This window comes from Heterodontus francisci, chromosome 11 (assembly GCF_036365525.1).
Source record: "Heterodontus francisci isolate sHetFra1 chromosome 11, sHetFra1.hap1, whole genome shotgun sequence".
Taxonomy (NCBI): domain Eukaryota; kingdom Metazoa; phylum Chordata; class Chondrichthyes; order Heterodontiformes; family Heterodontidae; genus Heterodontus; species Heterodontus francisci.
Window position 1 is genome coordinate 116,272,516 of NC_090381.1, and position 14,915 is coordinate 116,287,430.

The following is a 14,915-nucleotide window of genomic DNA, read 5'->3' on the forward strand; positions in this document are numbered from 1 at the left end:
AGGAATATAAAAATAAAAGGGCTACGAGACCAGATCGGGGAGCATTCACCAGTATCAGCTGGTCAATTCAGAGAGAAACCAGCTGAGTGCTGTCCGCACACCTCGTGTTTGCAGAGCCCTTGCGCCGTGGGTCTTTACTTACACGCCACTGTTCAGCTTTGCCGTCAGTTCTTTCTCTGCCTGCAGCAGGCTTTCGCGTACTGTGTCACACTGTAGCACACTCTGTAGTGCCTGTGTGTCATCGCCCACCACCTCCTGCTCCACATGCAAGATGCTGATGTGCGAAGGGATACGTAGACTCCGAGCTGACATCATCTTCAGCAGCGTTGTTTTCCCCAAGCCGTTCCGACCAACCAAACCATAGCGCCTGCCATAAGCGAGGTGCAACTCGGCGCCAGTAAGTAAGGTCCTGAATGAAGAGAGAATAACCAGATTTTAAAATACAGCCCTATCTGCCAATATTTTAACAGTTTCAAATAACTTTTAATAACTTTCAAAAGGGAATTGGATAAATAATTGAAAGGGAAAAATTTGCAGAGCTGGGGAAAGAGCAGGGGTTGAGGATAAATTGGATAGCTTTTTCCTAGAGCCGACATAGGCACAAAGGGTTGAATGGCCTTTTTCTGTGCTGTGTCATTCGCTGATTCCATGAAGTATTTATCCAATTTCCTTTTGAAAATTACTGTTGAACCACCCAATTCACAAAATTGAGGCTTAGGAAATAGGACGATCAGCATCAGCTTGGATAAAAGATTGGCTTAAAGGCAGAAAACATCGAGTTGTAGTAAATGCTTGTTTTTCAGATTGTAGGATGGTAGACAGTGGTGTTTCCAAGGTTCATTGCTCGGTCCAATTTTTTTTGATATTTATGATAAATACATAAATAATGACTTGGATATTAAAATATAGAGTAACATTTCAAAATTTGCCTGTGATACCAAACGTGGAGGTTTGGCAAACAGTGAGGATGCTACCAATCAACTGCAACAGGACATAGAGAGGCTAGCAGAATGGGCAGACAAGTGGTATATGGGATTTAACAGAAGCGTGAACTGATGCATTTTGACAGAAAGGATAGAGAGAGAGAAAATTGATTTAATGGCATTGTTCCAAAGAGCGTGCAGGGACAGCTGGACTTGGGAGTTCATGTGTATAGATCTTTGAAGATGACAGGACACATCGAGAGAGTAGTTAGCTAAGCATATGGGATTTTGGACTTCATAAATACAGTTACTGAGTACAAAAGCGGGGAAGTTATGCTGAACCTTTATAAAGCTCTGGATAGGCCTTTGTCGCAAGAGGATTTGAGTACGAGTAGTGAAGTCTTGCTTTAATTCAACACCTCCAGCATTCTCCCTCCACCTGGACCCCTCCCTCTGGCCTCTTACCCGCTTTTGATCGTTTCATTAAAAACTGACAGCGAGACATTGGCCATCTCAATTTCTCTGCTCCCCTCACTCATGCTAATCTGTCTCCCTCTGAACTTGCTGCACTCCATTCTGTCAGGTCTAACCCCAGTACTGTGATCAAACCTACCGACAAGGGTGGTGCTGTTGTTGTCTGGCATACCAATCCCTACCTTGCAGAGGCTGAGAGCCAACTCTCAAACACTTCTTCCTACCTCCCCCTGGACCATGACCCCACTACTGAACATCAAGTTACCATCCACAGGACTGTCACTGACCTCATCTGCTCCGGAGATCTTCCATCTCATAGTCCCGCAAACCTAGACAGCCCGCTTCTACCTCCTTCCTAAAACCCACAAACAGGACTGTCCTGGCAGACCCATCATTTCAGCCTATTCCTGCCCCACTGAACTTATTTCTTCCTATCTTTTCTCCCCGGTCCAGTTTCTTCCCACCTACATCCGTGACTCTCCTGACGCCCTACGTCATTTTGACAATTTCCAGTTTGCTGGCCCCAACCGCCTCCTCTTCACTATGGATGTCCAATCTCTCTATACCTCCATCCCCCACCAGGACGGTTTGAGGGCTCTCCGCTTCTTCCTTGAACAGCGACCCAACCAGTCCCCATCCACCACCGCCCTCCTCCGCCTGGCTGAAATTGTTCTCACATTGAACAACTTCTTCAACTCCACTCACTTCCTTCAAGTAAAAGGTGTTGCTATGGGTACCCACATGGGTCCTAGTTATGCCTGTCTTTTTGTGGGATATGTCGAAAATTCCTTGTTCCAGTCCTACTCAGGCACCCTCAACTCTTTTTCCGGTTCATTGATAACTGTATTGGTGCCATTTCCTGCTACTGCCACGAACAAAAAAACATTATCAACTTTGCTTCCAATTTTCATCCTTCTCTCACCTTTACATGGTCCATCTCCGACACTTCCCTTCCTCGACTTCTCTGTCTCCAGGTCTGGAGATAGGCTGTCTACTAATGTTCATTATAAGCCCACAGACTCCCACGGCTACCTCGACTATGCTTCTTCACACCCTGCCTCCTGTAAGGACTCCATTCCATTCTCCCAGTTTCTCCGCCTCCGACGCATATGCTCTGATTATGCAACCTTCCACAACAGCGATTTTGATATGTCTTCCTTTCTCCTTAACCGATGATTCCCCCTAATTGTGGTTGACAGGGCCCTCAACCATGTCTGGCCTATTTCCCGCACCTCTGCCCTCACCTCTTCCCCTCCCTCCTAGCACTGTGACAGGGTTCCCCTTGTCCTCACTTTCCACCCCACCAGCCTCCACATCCAAAGGATCATCCTCCGCCATTTCCACCACCTCCAGCGTGATGCCACTACCAAACGCATCTTCCCCTCCCCTCAGCATTCCGAAGGGATCGTTCTCTCCGTAACACCCTGGTCCACTCCTCCATTACCCCCAACACCTCATCCTCTTCCCACGGCACCTGCAATCGCAGGAGGTGTAATATCTGCACTTTTACCTCCTCTCCTCACAATTCATGGCCCCAAACACTCCTTTCAGGTGAAGCAGCGACTTACTTGTATTTGTTTCAATTTAGTATACTGTATTCACTGCTCACAATGCGCTCTCCTCTACAATGGGGAGACCAAACGCAGATTGGGTGACCGCTTCACTCAGTCCGAAAACATGACCCCGAGCTTCCGGTCGCTTGCCATTTCAACACACTCCCCTGCTCTCATGCCCACATCTCTGTCCTGGGCTTGCTGTAGCGTTCCAGTGAACATCAATGCAAACTCGAGGAACAGCACCTCATTTACCGATTAGGCATGCTACAGCCTACCACCCCTTTCTTTATTTTTAATTTCACTTCTTATTTTTTAATTTCATTTTATTTTAGTTTGTTTCATCATTCTATTTTTTTTTTAACCAAATGCCTGTCCACCTTTTTTTTTCATGTTTGTGCTTTTGGCTAGGGCTTTCAATATTCTGTCATTTAACACCCTCTCTGCACTAACGCCTTGTCTTTCACCACACTATTAACACACTCTTTGCCTTTGCCCCATGAACTCCCTGTCAGTTATTCTCTATGACCCTATGTCCTATCAACACCTTCCCTTTAGTTTTCTTTTGCCCCACCCCCACTTTATTTGCTTAAAACCTATTTCATTTCTAACCTTTGCCAGTTCTGATGAAAGGTCACTATCCTGAATGGTTAACTTTGCTTCTCTCTCCACAGATGCTGCCAGACCTGCTGAGTATTTTCCAGCACTTTTTGTTTTTATTTCAGATTTCCAGCATCTACAGTATTTTGCTTTTATTATAGTAGATGTAGTATAGCTGGATTTTCAAAACAGGTGCCACACAAAAGGCTAACTGGAAAGATAACAGCTCATGGAGTTGGGGGGAATATATTAGCATGGATAGATGATTGGTTAACAGACAGGAAGCAACAAATGAGCATAAATGGGGCATTTTCTAGTTGGCAGGCAGGAAATAGTGGAGTGTCACAACCATCAGTGCTGGGGCCTCAGCTATTTACAATCTATATTAATGACTTACATGAAGAGACAGAGAGTAATGTATCTAAGCTTGCAGATGATACAAAGGTAGGTGGAAAGGTTAAGCTGTTGGGAGGACAGAGTCTGCAAAGAGATATAGACAGGTTAAGTGAATGGGCAACAAGATGGCAGATGCAGTACGATAAAGGGAAGGTTTGGTCGTAAAAATAGAAAAGCAGAATTTTTTTTTAAAGATGTGAAACTTGTAAGTATCGATGTTCAAAGAGACTTGATTGTGCTTGTATGAGGAATGTAGAAAGTTAACATGCAGGTACAACAAGCAATTAGGAGGGGAAATGGCATGTTGGCCTTTATTGCAAGGGGATTGGAGTACCGGAATAAGGAAGTATTGGTACAATTGTACAGGCTTTTGGTGAGACCACATCTGGAATACTGTGTGCAATGTTGGTCTCCACATTTAACAAAGGATATACTTGCATTGGAGGCGCTGTAGTGAAGGTTCACTAGTTTGGTCCCTGGGATGAGGGGGTTGTCCTATGATGAGAGACTAAGTAAATTGTGCCTGTATTCTCTCGAGTTTCGAAGAATGAGAGGTGATCTCATTGAAACATATAGGATTCTAAAGGGACTGGATAGAATAGACAGAGATTATTTCCGCTGGTTGGGGAATTTGAAACACAGGGCACAGTCTCAGGATAAGGAGCCGATCATTTAGGGCGGAGATGAGGAAAAATTACTTCAGTCAAAGGGTTGTGAATCTTTGGAATTCTCTACGCCAGACGGTTGTGGATGCTCCATCACTGAATACATTTAAGGCTGGGATAAATAGATTTTTGGTCTCTCAGGGAATCAAGGTTATGGCGAGCAGGCAGGAAAGTGGAGTTGAACCCTAAGACCAGCCATGGTTGTCTTGAATGGCGGAGCAGGCTCCATGGGCCATATGGTCTACTCCTACTTCTATTTCTTGTGTTCATTTAGTTACTGACCTTCTTGCCAGTGGAAACTATTTGCTCTATCAAAGCCCCTCAATTTTGAACACTGCTGAAAATTTTTTTCAACACAATGAACTATTGACAAATCCACCTCTACCAAAATGTTGCCTTACAAAGATGCAACTTGTGTCACCAATTCATTGATCAAATTTGGAAAAGAGGACAAAGAACACATTGGAGCTTTGCTAATGACTCAGTGGTTGCTGTGACTTTGGGGTACACAGACCAGGGAAATTCCAGCTTTGATCCCTGGTATGCTTAGAGTCGGATTTCAGCATGAATGCAGTAATCCACTTTTACAAGTGCCTCTAATGTATCCAAGCAGGAGGGGGAGTGGAGACGATAGAGGAGGCAGAAGAGGGTGCAGTGAAAGAGGTATGTTTCAAGGAGGTTTTTGAGGATGGCAGAGATATTCCAAGGGGTTTAGGGACAGAAAAGGTGGGTGAAGGTTATGGAAGCGATCGGGGACGTTGGAATTCACAGTAGAGCAGAGTCAAGAGGACTGGAGAGTGTAAAAGCAGGACAAGTTTGCATTGGTCAGGTACAACAGGGTAATGGCAAGGATTGCAGAGGAGGGTGAGCATTTTGAAAATGAATGCACTGAAGGAAGAGGAGCCAGTGGACATCAACAGGGAGAGAGATGATAGGTGGGATGAATCATTGGGTGGGATGCAGGCAGCGGAATGTTGGATGAGTTAGAGTTCACGTAGAGTGTATTTAAGGAGCTTGTAAGGGCAATACTGGTAAAGCTGAACTGAGTGGTAATGATGGTGTAGAAGAGGGTTTCAGTGGGGTTGAGTGAGGTAAGGGATGGAGACAGGATTTTGTTGGTGGTGATGGTAATCATCTTGATGAAAGGCCACAGGAGAAATTCGAAGTTCAGCTCAGGGTCAAACAGCACACCAAAGGCTGCCAACCTCTGGACTATGAGCAAGCAGCCAGGAAGTATCAGGGACTCAGCAGCCTCGCAGGTTATGAACATGAGATTTTAAATCAGAAACAACTCAGCAAGATAGAGGCAGGGCAGGAGATTTAAAATTCAGACACTCGAGCAGGATCAATGCAAAGAGAGAAATTTAAAGTCAGAGACTGTCCAGCAGGATAGGTATGGGGAAAGGAAATTTAATATCAGCAGCCTGTGCCAGGACTGTAGTGAGGAGGAAGAGTGACCCTTTAGGTATCTCAGAACCACGAATGTAGACAGCTGATAGGAATGCATTGGATGGAATGAGAAAGATCGGAGGGAAAATGCAGCAGAAACAAAGGTGAGATATTAATGGCCATAGGTCTTGCAATATCTAATACCCGGGTATGTACAGTACTTGTGTTCAGAGCAACTGGAGTGTGATAAACAAAAGCAGCTGCAAAAAGATGAATCCCAGAAGAGCTGCAGCCTGGGCCTATTCATTCACTGCCACCTCTAACTCAACCACTCCCTTTCCATTCACCCATACCTTATTGCACTCCCTCAATGCAGTTCATTGATGCTAATGGAAGATAAAGCCCCTGTGCCTCTGACAGTTTCCCCTGCATGGAGCAGTATGGTACACCAGTTTACATCTTTGCTGCAGAAAAATACCATGTTGATAAACAGCAGGGATAAGTTTCTGTGTGGAGAAGAGGGGGTACAACCAAATAAGAATGCCACCATAAGATCTACCTAGATTGGTCAGAATGTACAACTGCATTCTCCCTCAGTGTCCTTAAAATAACTCTAACAGAGAAAGAACACTGGACAATGACGGGGCTTTGCAAACCATTATAAATAAAGGGGAGTCAGTTGCCAGCATTCGCCAGAGCTGGCGGGCAGCCATAAAGACAGGGCTAAATTGTGGCGAGTCGAAGAGACTTAGTAGTTGGCAGGAAAAAAGACAGAGGCGCAAGGGGAGAGCCAACTGTGCAACAGCCCCAACAAACAAATTTCTCTGCAGCACCTGTGGAAGAGCCTGTCACTCCAGAATTGGCCTTTATAGCCACTCCAGGCGCTGCTTCACAAACCACTGACCACCTCCAGCCAAAAGGAAGGAAAAGGAAGGATAAATAAAGGGGAAGTGGGAGAAACCTAAAAAGTAAGAAATAGGAGGAGTTGGCCATACAGCTCCTGAGCTTGCTCTGCCATTTAATAAGATCATGGCTGAACCTTGACCTCAACACTTTCCCACCCCGATCCCCAAAATCCTTGATTACCTTAAGAGTCCAAGAAACTGTTGATCTCAGCCTTGAATATACTCAATGACTGAGCCTCCACAGCCCTTTGGGGTAGAAAATTCCAAAGATTTACAACCTTCCAAGTGAAGAAATTTCTCATCTCAATCCTAAATGACCGTCCTCTTATCCTGTGACTATGCACCCAGTTCTAGACTGTCCAGCCAGGGGAAACAGCCGCTCTGTATCTACACAGGGGGACGGTAGCATAGTGGTAATGAGAGTGAACTAGTAATCCAGAGACCCAGACTAAAGGTCTGGAGACACGAGTTCAAATCCCACCATGGCAGCTGGACGAATTTAAATTCAATTAAAGAAATAAATATGGAATAAAATACTAGTCTTATTAATAACGATCACAAAATTACTGGACTGTTGTAAAAACCCAACTGGTTCACGAAAGTCCTTTGGGGAGGAAATCTGCTGTCCTTACCTATTTTGGCCTACATGTGACTCCAGACCCACAACAATGTGGTTGACTCTCAAATTCCCCCTGAAATGGCCTAGCAAGCCACTCATTTGTATCAAACTATGACAGAAAAAAGCACTGTGGGCATACCGACACCACATGGACTGCAGTGGTTCTTGAAAGCATCTCAGCACCACCTCTTCAAGGGCAATTAGAGATGGGCAATAAAGACTGGCTTTGCCAGCAATGCTCACATCCCAAGAATAAACTTTAAAAATCCTTGTTGAACCCTCTCAGAATGTTGTATGTTTCAATGAGATCACCTCACATTCTTCTGAACTCCAGAGGATAGGCCCATTCTACTCAATCTCTCCTCACAGGTCAACCCTCTCAACCAAGGAATCAATCTAGTGAACCTTTGTTGAACCCCTTCTAAGGCAAGTATATTCTTCCATAAGTATATAGAGACCAAATATATATGTAGTACTCCAGGTGTGGTCTCACCAATGCCCTGTACAATTTCAGCAAACTTACTTACTCCAGTACTCCAAACCCCTTGCAATAAAGGCCAATGTACCATTTGTTTGCTGTAACTGCATGTTAACTTTGTGCTTCTTGTACAAGGATACCGAAATCCCTATGAACACCAACATTTAATAGCTTTTCAGTCTCAAGGACAATTTGAGATGGGCAATAAATGCTGGCCTTGCCAGTGGTGCTCACATCCCACGGAAGAATTTTAAAAAAACCTCCCAGCAAAGTGAATAACCCCACAATTCCCCACGTTATGTATCAACTTTACTACTGAATCAAACTGAACTAATTTACTTTGCTCAATTGAGACAATTCACAGAAATTTGATTTTGCTATGGTTAAAACCTAAGAGGTTTTGATCTAAAAGGAACACCTGTGGGAAAAGAAGTTTACAGGGGGAACATCTGGAAATATAGAACAACTGACTCCAGCTCAAGCATTGTAAAACCTCTCAACACAAGAGGTCATTCAGCCCACTGTGTAAATGATGGCTCTCTAAACTAGGTATCTATTTAACCCCTGCTCTTCCCCACTTGGCTTACTGTGTCTAAGCCAATTCCCTGAAATGGCTATCTACTTTGGCCATTTCCCTCCCTTTCCCCACGCCCTTCGAATGTTTTCTTCAAATATTTAGAAGCTGTGGTGGAATCCGTTTTCCTCATAATTACTGGTCAGACATTCCAACAACCCACTGCACGGAAAAAAAATCTCCTAACCTCTTCACTTTTTTGGTGACGATCTCAAATTTATATCACCTAATTAACAATTCACTGCCCAATGGAAATAGTGTCGCCCCCATTTACCTGATCAAAACACCCTCAATTTCAAATACTGAAATAAAAAGCATGGCAGATCTACTGCAGATAAAGGGACAAGTATTAAAAATGTGACTTTTCGAACCCTGAACATTATTTCACATGCACTGTGAAAATCTGTTAGCTCTTGTTTGGAAGAGGAAACTTCCTCCTTTTATTATTCATTCTCAGAAACTGAGATTCACTAATGAGTTTGGCTTTTATTGCCTATCCCCACTTGCCCTGACAGAGCACCTGTAACGGTTTGATACAATCAAGTGCCATGCTATGGCACTTCTGAGGGCAGTCAAAAGTTACACACATTCATGTGGGAATAGAGTCACATAAGGCCCAGACTGCGTAAGGACAGCAAGCTTTCTTCCTAAAGGGAGATCAGTGAACCCAGTTGTGTTTTGGTCACTTCAAGATCAGCTTTATCAAATGTTCTTTACATAGAATGTACATCACAGTAACAGGTCAAAGGATCTATGGTCGATGTTGCTGCTCCACAGGAACCCTGAATTTAAACTGAAGTCAAATACTCAAACTGCCACAGTGGAATTTGTACTAATGCCACCATCGGGTGTGGATGTATCTGAGTTGCTCTTGCAGAGAGCCAGCATAAGCACAAGGGCCAAATGGCCTCCTTCTGTGCTGTAACCATTCTATGATTCAATGAGTTTAACCTCCATTTCATTCTGCAGTTTGTGATACATATAATTGTTCACAGGACACACTTATTGCCCATCTCTACCTGTCCTGAGGGCAGTGTCCTGTAGTGTGACTGGTGTTAAGTGTAGATTAACCCATGACAGGATCCCATCCTTAAATCAGGTTGTGGCCATGGACATTTGGTGTGGAAAGGAGGTCGCTCAGGACAGTCGCATGGGAAACAGCAATGTCAGATTGTCCATACATAACAAAAGTTACACTGGCATCCCAGATGCCAGGCGCTACAGGCGACACTTAGCTTGAGGAGTTTGACCTTTTATGAAACCTGCACCTGATTGATTCATGCCACTCTGCATCCAGCTTCTAGGCCCAAGTAACCCAGTTACCCATCTGCTCTTATATTTCTTATTTGCTGACTTGCCCCGATTGAATTTTGCAAGCCGAAATGGTGGAAAGTGCTGTTCTTAGCATAGTTGCCTCATTTGTACATAAATCCTAAATAAGAACACATCTGTTAGTACAGCAACTTGAGATGTAAAGGGTGAATTGGACTGGATCTCAGCCTTATACGTGGCCCCCTTGAGGCTGCAAGGTACCCGCCTCTGTGGCCCAAGAAGACACAAGCATTGGGCACTCCTTGATTAGTCTATGATTGTACATATTGACACAAGACCCAGCCAGAATGGAGATGATTGGGTAATTCCCCTGTCAATCACACCTAGAGACGGCTCCGCTGTATGTTTATTTATTTATTTAGAGAAACAGGCCCTTCGGCCCACCAAGTCTGTGCCGACCAAGAACCACCCATTTATACTAACCCTACAGTAATCCCATATTCCCTATCATCTCCCTACACTAGGGGCAATTTACAACGGCCAATTTACCTATCACCTGCAAGTCTTTTGGATGTGGGAGGAAACCGGAGCACCCGGCGAAAACCCATGCAGACACAGGGAGAACTTGCAAACTCCGCACAGGCAGTACCCAGAATCGAACCCGGGTCCCTGGAGCTGTGAGGCTGCGGTGCTAACCACTGCGCCGCCCTAGGATTACATTTATGCACATAATCTGTATCATGTAACTATTCTCCAAACACTGCATTTTGCTGGAGAAATAATCCTTCTGTAAGCAGGAGACAGTATTTGCTGTAGTTTTCGTCACGAGTTCAGGGACACTAAATGAAAAGCACAAATCTCGCCCTGCCTCCAACTCATTGGCTGACAGGGTGTTAATATTCACTGTTAATTTTTTTTTATATTATCACTTGCAAGGTAATTGGACATCCTGTGGTGCTCATTTTTAATGCAAGGTCTAAAACACTCCACAGGGCATTTTAACAGATCCAGTATCAAATTGCTCATTCAGAAACTAATTAAATATCTGATGATATTCCCCCTAAACATAATTCTCCTATTTGTCTCAGTAAAGGCTCCCCTATAGCTAAGAAAGGTGTTGAGCGTGCAGATTGGTCCAAGTACTAGGAGGTTCCGTAAGGGCTTCCATCCCTAAGTACCTTGATGCTGTGTTATTGAGCAGGGCAAGCGATTCTCCTGACAGCAACAATGTTCCTGAAGATAAATGAGTTGACATTAATGCAGGCCCCTGTGACCAGTCATCAGGAGAGCTACCTCTTGTATAGCCTGGCACCCTGGTTTACATCATGCTGCAGACAGAACAAGAATACAAACATGTGGATGCATGGAACCAGACACAGGCCCACTCTGCTCCAAGGCCAAGACGAATTTTATAATCCACAGGGACAACTGAAAGAACAGGGTTTTTTTATGCTACTTATACTGTTGACTGACACACATACACACACCTGACCTACAGCAGTGGTTCTCAAAATGCAGACACTGTGGGGTCCATGAAATAATGTGAAAATATTTACTGATCAGGGTCAGCCTAATGAATGGATGCCCTCCCAGGGTGCCATGGTCAATAGTAACTGAGTAAGCAAATAAGCAGGGGCCAGAGGTAGGCTTGGTGCGAGGCAGGAGCGGAATGCTGAGAACAATTTTACGTGGGAAGTCATGGACACACCACGTGCCCTAAACAGAAGCATCTGCAGGAAGTGTCACCAGCTGCAGAAGCTTGAGCTCCGGGTTTTGGAGCTTGAGTGACAGCTGGAGTAACTGTGGTGCAGCTGCGAGGCAGAGAACTATACGGATAGTACGCTTAGGGAGGTGGTCACACCGCAGGTTAGGAGCATGCAGGCAGAGAGGGTATGGGTGACTGCCAGGCTGTTTAAGAGAACCGAGCAGGTAGTGTTGGAGTCCCCTGAGACAATCACGCTCGCCAACCGGTTTTCCGCTTTGAATACTGGTGACAGCAATGGTTCCTCAGAGGTGTGCAGCCAGATACAAGTCCGTGGTACCACGAGTGGCCCAGCTGCGCAAACGGAGAGGAAGAAGAGTGGAAGAGCAATAGTGATAGGGGATTCGTCAGTTAGGAGAACAGACAGGTGTTTCTGTGGCCGCAGACGTGACTCCAGGGTGGCATGTTGCATCCCTGGTGCCAGGGTCAAGGATGTCATAGAGAGGCTGCAGGACATTCTTCTGGGGGAGGGTGAAGAACCAGAGGTCGTGGTCCACATTGGTACCAACGATATAGATAGGAAGTGGGATGAGGTCCTGAAATTAGATTTGAGAGAACTAGGAAATGTGAGAGAAACTTTCAAGCCTGTTTGTGAGAAGACACTGAGACTAGGATGCTTTGGTGGAGACTGTTTATTGCTTGCCACAGAGTTTACTTCTCCACTCCTAATAACACCCAGCCAGTGCTGGCTGGCTCTTTTTTACATATCGGAGTACAATTAACTAATCAACATCCAACATCTGTTCACCCTATTACCTTTAACTACTAGGTATTTAACATCCATTAACTCAAATTATTAGACATTAACAGGAAAGAGATTAAAAAGCAGGCCCTCAAAAGCAGTAACCTCAGGATTGCTCTCAGATCCACGTGCTAGTGAGCATAAGAATAGGAGGATTAATTGATTGAATACATGATGAGAGAATTGGTATAGGAGGGAGGGCATCAGATTTCTGAGGCATTGGGACTGGTTTTGGGACAGATGGGACCTGTACAAAATAGACAGGTTGCACCTTAGCAGGACCAGGACGCTGCATCCTCGCGGGGAGATTTGCTAGTGCTGTTGGGGAGGATTTAAACTAGATTGGCAGCGGCTTAGGAACCGAAGAGGGAGCTCAGACTGGAGGGAAACAAAACTGGTAATGGGAAGTAGAAAAGTAGTAAGCAAAATCAGAAGACAGGCAAAGTGAAGGCAAGCATCAAACAGGATTAGAATGTGGAATAATGTTAAAAAGACAGAGTTAAGGGCACTCTATCTGAATGCATCCAGCATTTGCAACAAGGTAGATGATTTGAAGGCACAACTAGAGGTAAATGGATATAATTTAATTGTCATTACAGAGACTTGGTTACAGGGTGACCAAGACTGGGAACTGAACAATCAAGAATATTTGTCACTTAGGAAGGATAGGCAAAAAGGAAAAGGAGGTGGGGTAGCACTCGTAATAAGGGACGAGATCAGTACATTAGTGAGAGAGGCTCTTGGATCGAAGTACCAAGAAAGAGAATCAGTTTGGATGGAGCTAAGAAAGAGCAAGGGGCAACAAACATTGGTGCGAGTTGTTTATAGGCCACCAAACAGTAGTGGTAATGTTGGACACAGTATAAATCAGGAAATTAAAGGTGCATGTAACATGGGTAATGCAGTAATAATGGGCTACTTCAGCTTACACATAGACTGAGCAAACTTAATCAGCTAAATTCCCAGAGTGTGTACGAGATGGGTTTCTGCAGCAGTACGTCGAAGATCCAACTAGAGATCAGGATATTTTAGATTTAGTATTATGTAATGAGAAAGGGCTAATAACCTTGCTGTCTAGGTGTCTTTAGGAAATAGTGACCATAATCTGATAGAATTTTACATTAAGATTGAAAGTGATATCGTTCATTCTGAAACTATGGTCTTAAATCTGAATAAAAGAAACTATGAACAACTATGAGAAACTAGGGGCAAGTTCGCTCTGATGGATTGGGAAAATACACAAAGATTTGATGGTACACAGGCAATGTCTAATATTTAAAGAGTTATTACATGGTCTACAACAAATATACATTCTCCCAAGACACAAAAGCTCAATAGGAAACTTTGACTACTTGTGTGCCAAACAGCATGCGACAGAGCTAAACGATCCCATAACAAACAGATCAGATCTAAGCTCTGCAATCCTGCCACATCCAGTCGTGAATGGTGGTGGACAATTAAACAACTAACTGGAGGAGGTGGCTCCACAAATATCCCCATCCTCAATGATGGGGGAGCCCAACACAAAGGTGCAAAAGAGAAGGGTGAAGCATTTGCAACCATCTTCAGCCAGAAGTGCCGAGTGGATGATCCATCTCGGCCTCCTCCTGTACTCTCCAGGATCACAGATGCCAGTCTTCAGCCAATTCAATTCACTCCGTGTGATATCAAGAGACGACTGAAGGCACTGGATACTGCAAAAGCCATAGAACCATAGAAAAGATACAGCACAGAAGGAGACCATTCAGCATATCGTGTCTGCACTGCCTAAAAAAATAAGCTGCCCAATTTAATCCCACCTTCCAGCACCTGGGTTCATAGCCTTACAGATTATAGTACTTCTGGACACTGGCAACATTCTGGCAATAGTACTGAAGACCTGTGCTCCAGAACTTGCCGCGCCCCTAGCCAAGCTGTTCCAGTACACCTACAACACTGGCATCTACCCTGTAATGTGGAAACTTGCCCAGGTATGACCAGTACACAAATTCAACTCAGCCAATTACCGCCCCATCAGTCTACACTCAATCATCAGTAAAGAGATGGAAGGTGTTGTAGACAGTGCTATCAAGCGGCACTTGCTGAGCAACAACCTGCTCACTGACATTCAGCTTGGGTTTTGCCAGGGCCACTCAGCTCCAGACTTCATTACTGCCTTGGTTCAAACATGAATAAAAGAGCTGAACTCAAGAGGTGAGGTGAGAATAACTACCCATGATATCAAGGAGCCCTAGAAAAACTGGAGTCAATGGGAATCGGGGGGGAAAACTCTCCACTTATTGTTGTAGTTACCAAGGGCAAAGGAAGCTGGCTGTGGTTGTTGGAGGTCAATCATCTCAGCTCCAGGACATCACTGCAGGAGTTTCGCAGGGTAGTGTCCTGGACCCAAGCATCTTCAGCTGCTTCATCAATGACCTTCCTTCAATCATAAGGTCAGAAGTAGGGATGTTCGCTGATGATTGCACAATGTTCAGCACCATTCGTGACTCCTCAGATACTGAAGCAGTCCGTGTACAAATGCAGCAAGAACTGGACAACATCCAGGCCTGGGCTGATAAGTGGC

The 14,915-nt window shown here is 44.6% G+C and overlaps 1 protein-coding gene across 1 annotated transcript in view; it reads right to left on the minus strand.

The window, feature by feature from the left end:
* The window catches only part of abcf3 (ATP-binding cassette, sub-family F (GCN20), member 3), a 158,704-nt gene that overhangs the window by 78,907 nt on the left and 64,882 nt on the right, over positions 1-14,915 (minus strand). Inside the window, exon 7 of the mRNA XM_068042825.1 lies at positions 143-409. Within this exon, the coding sequence (XP_067898926.1) occupies positions 143-409 (267 nt within the window). The remainder of the gene's footprint in view (positions 1-142; positions 410-14,915) is intronic.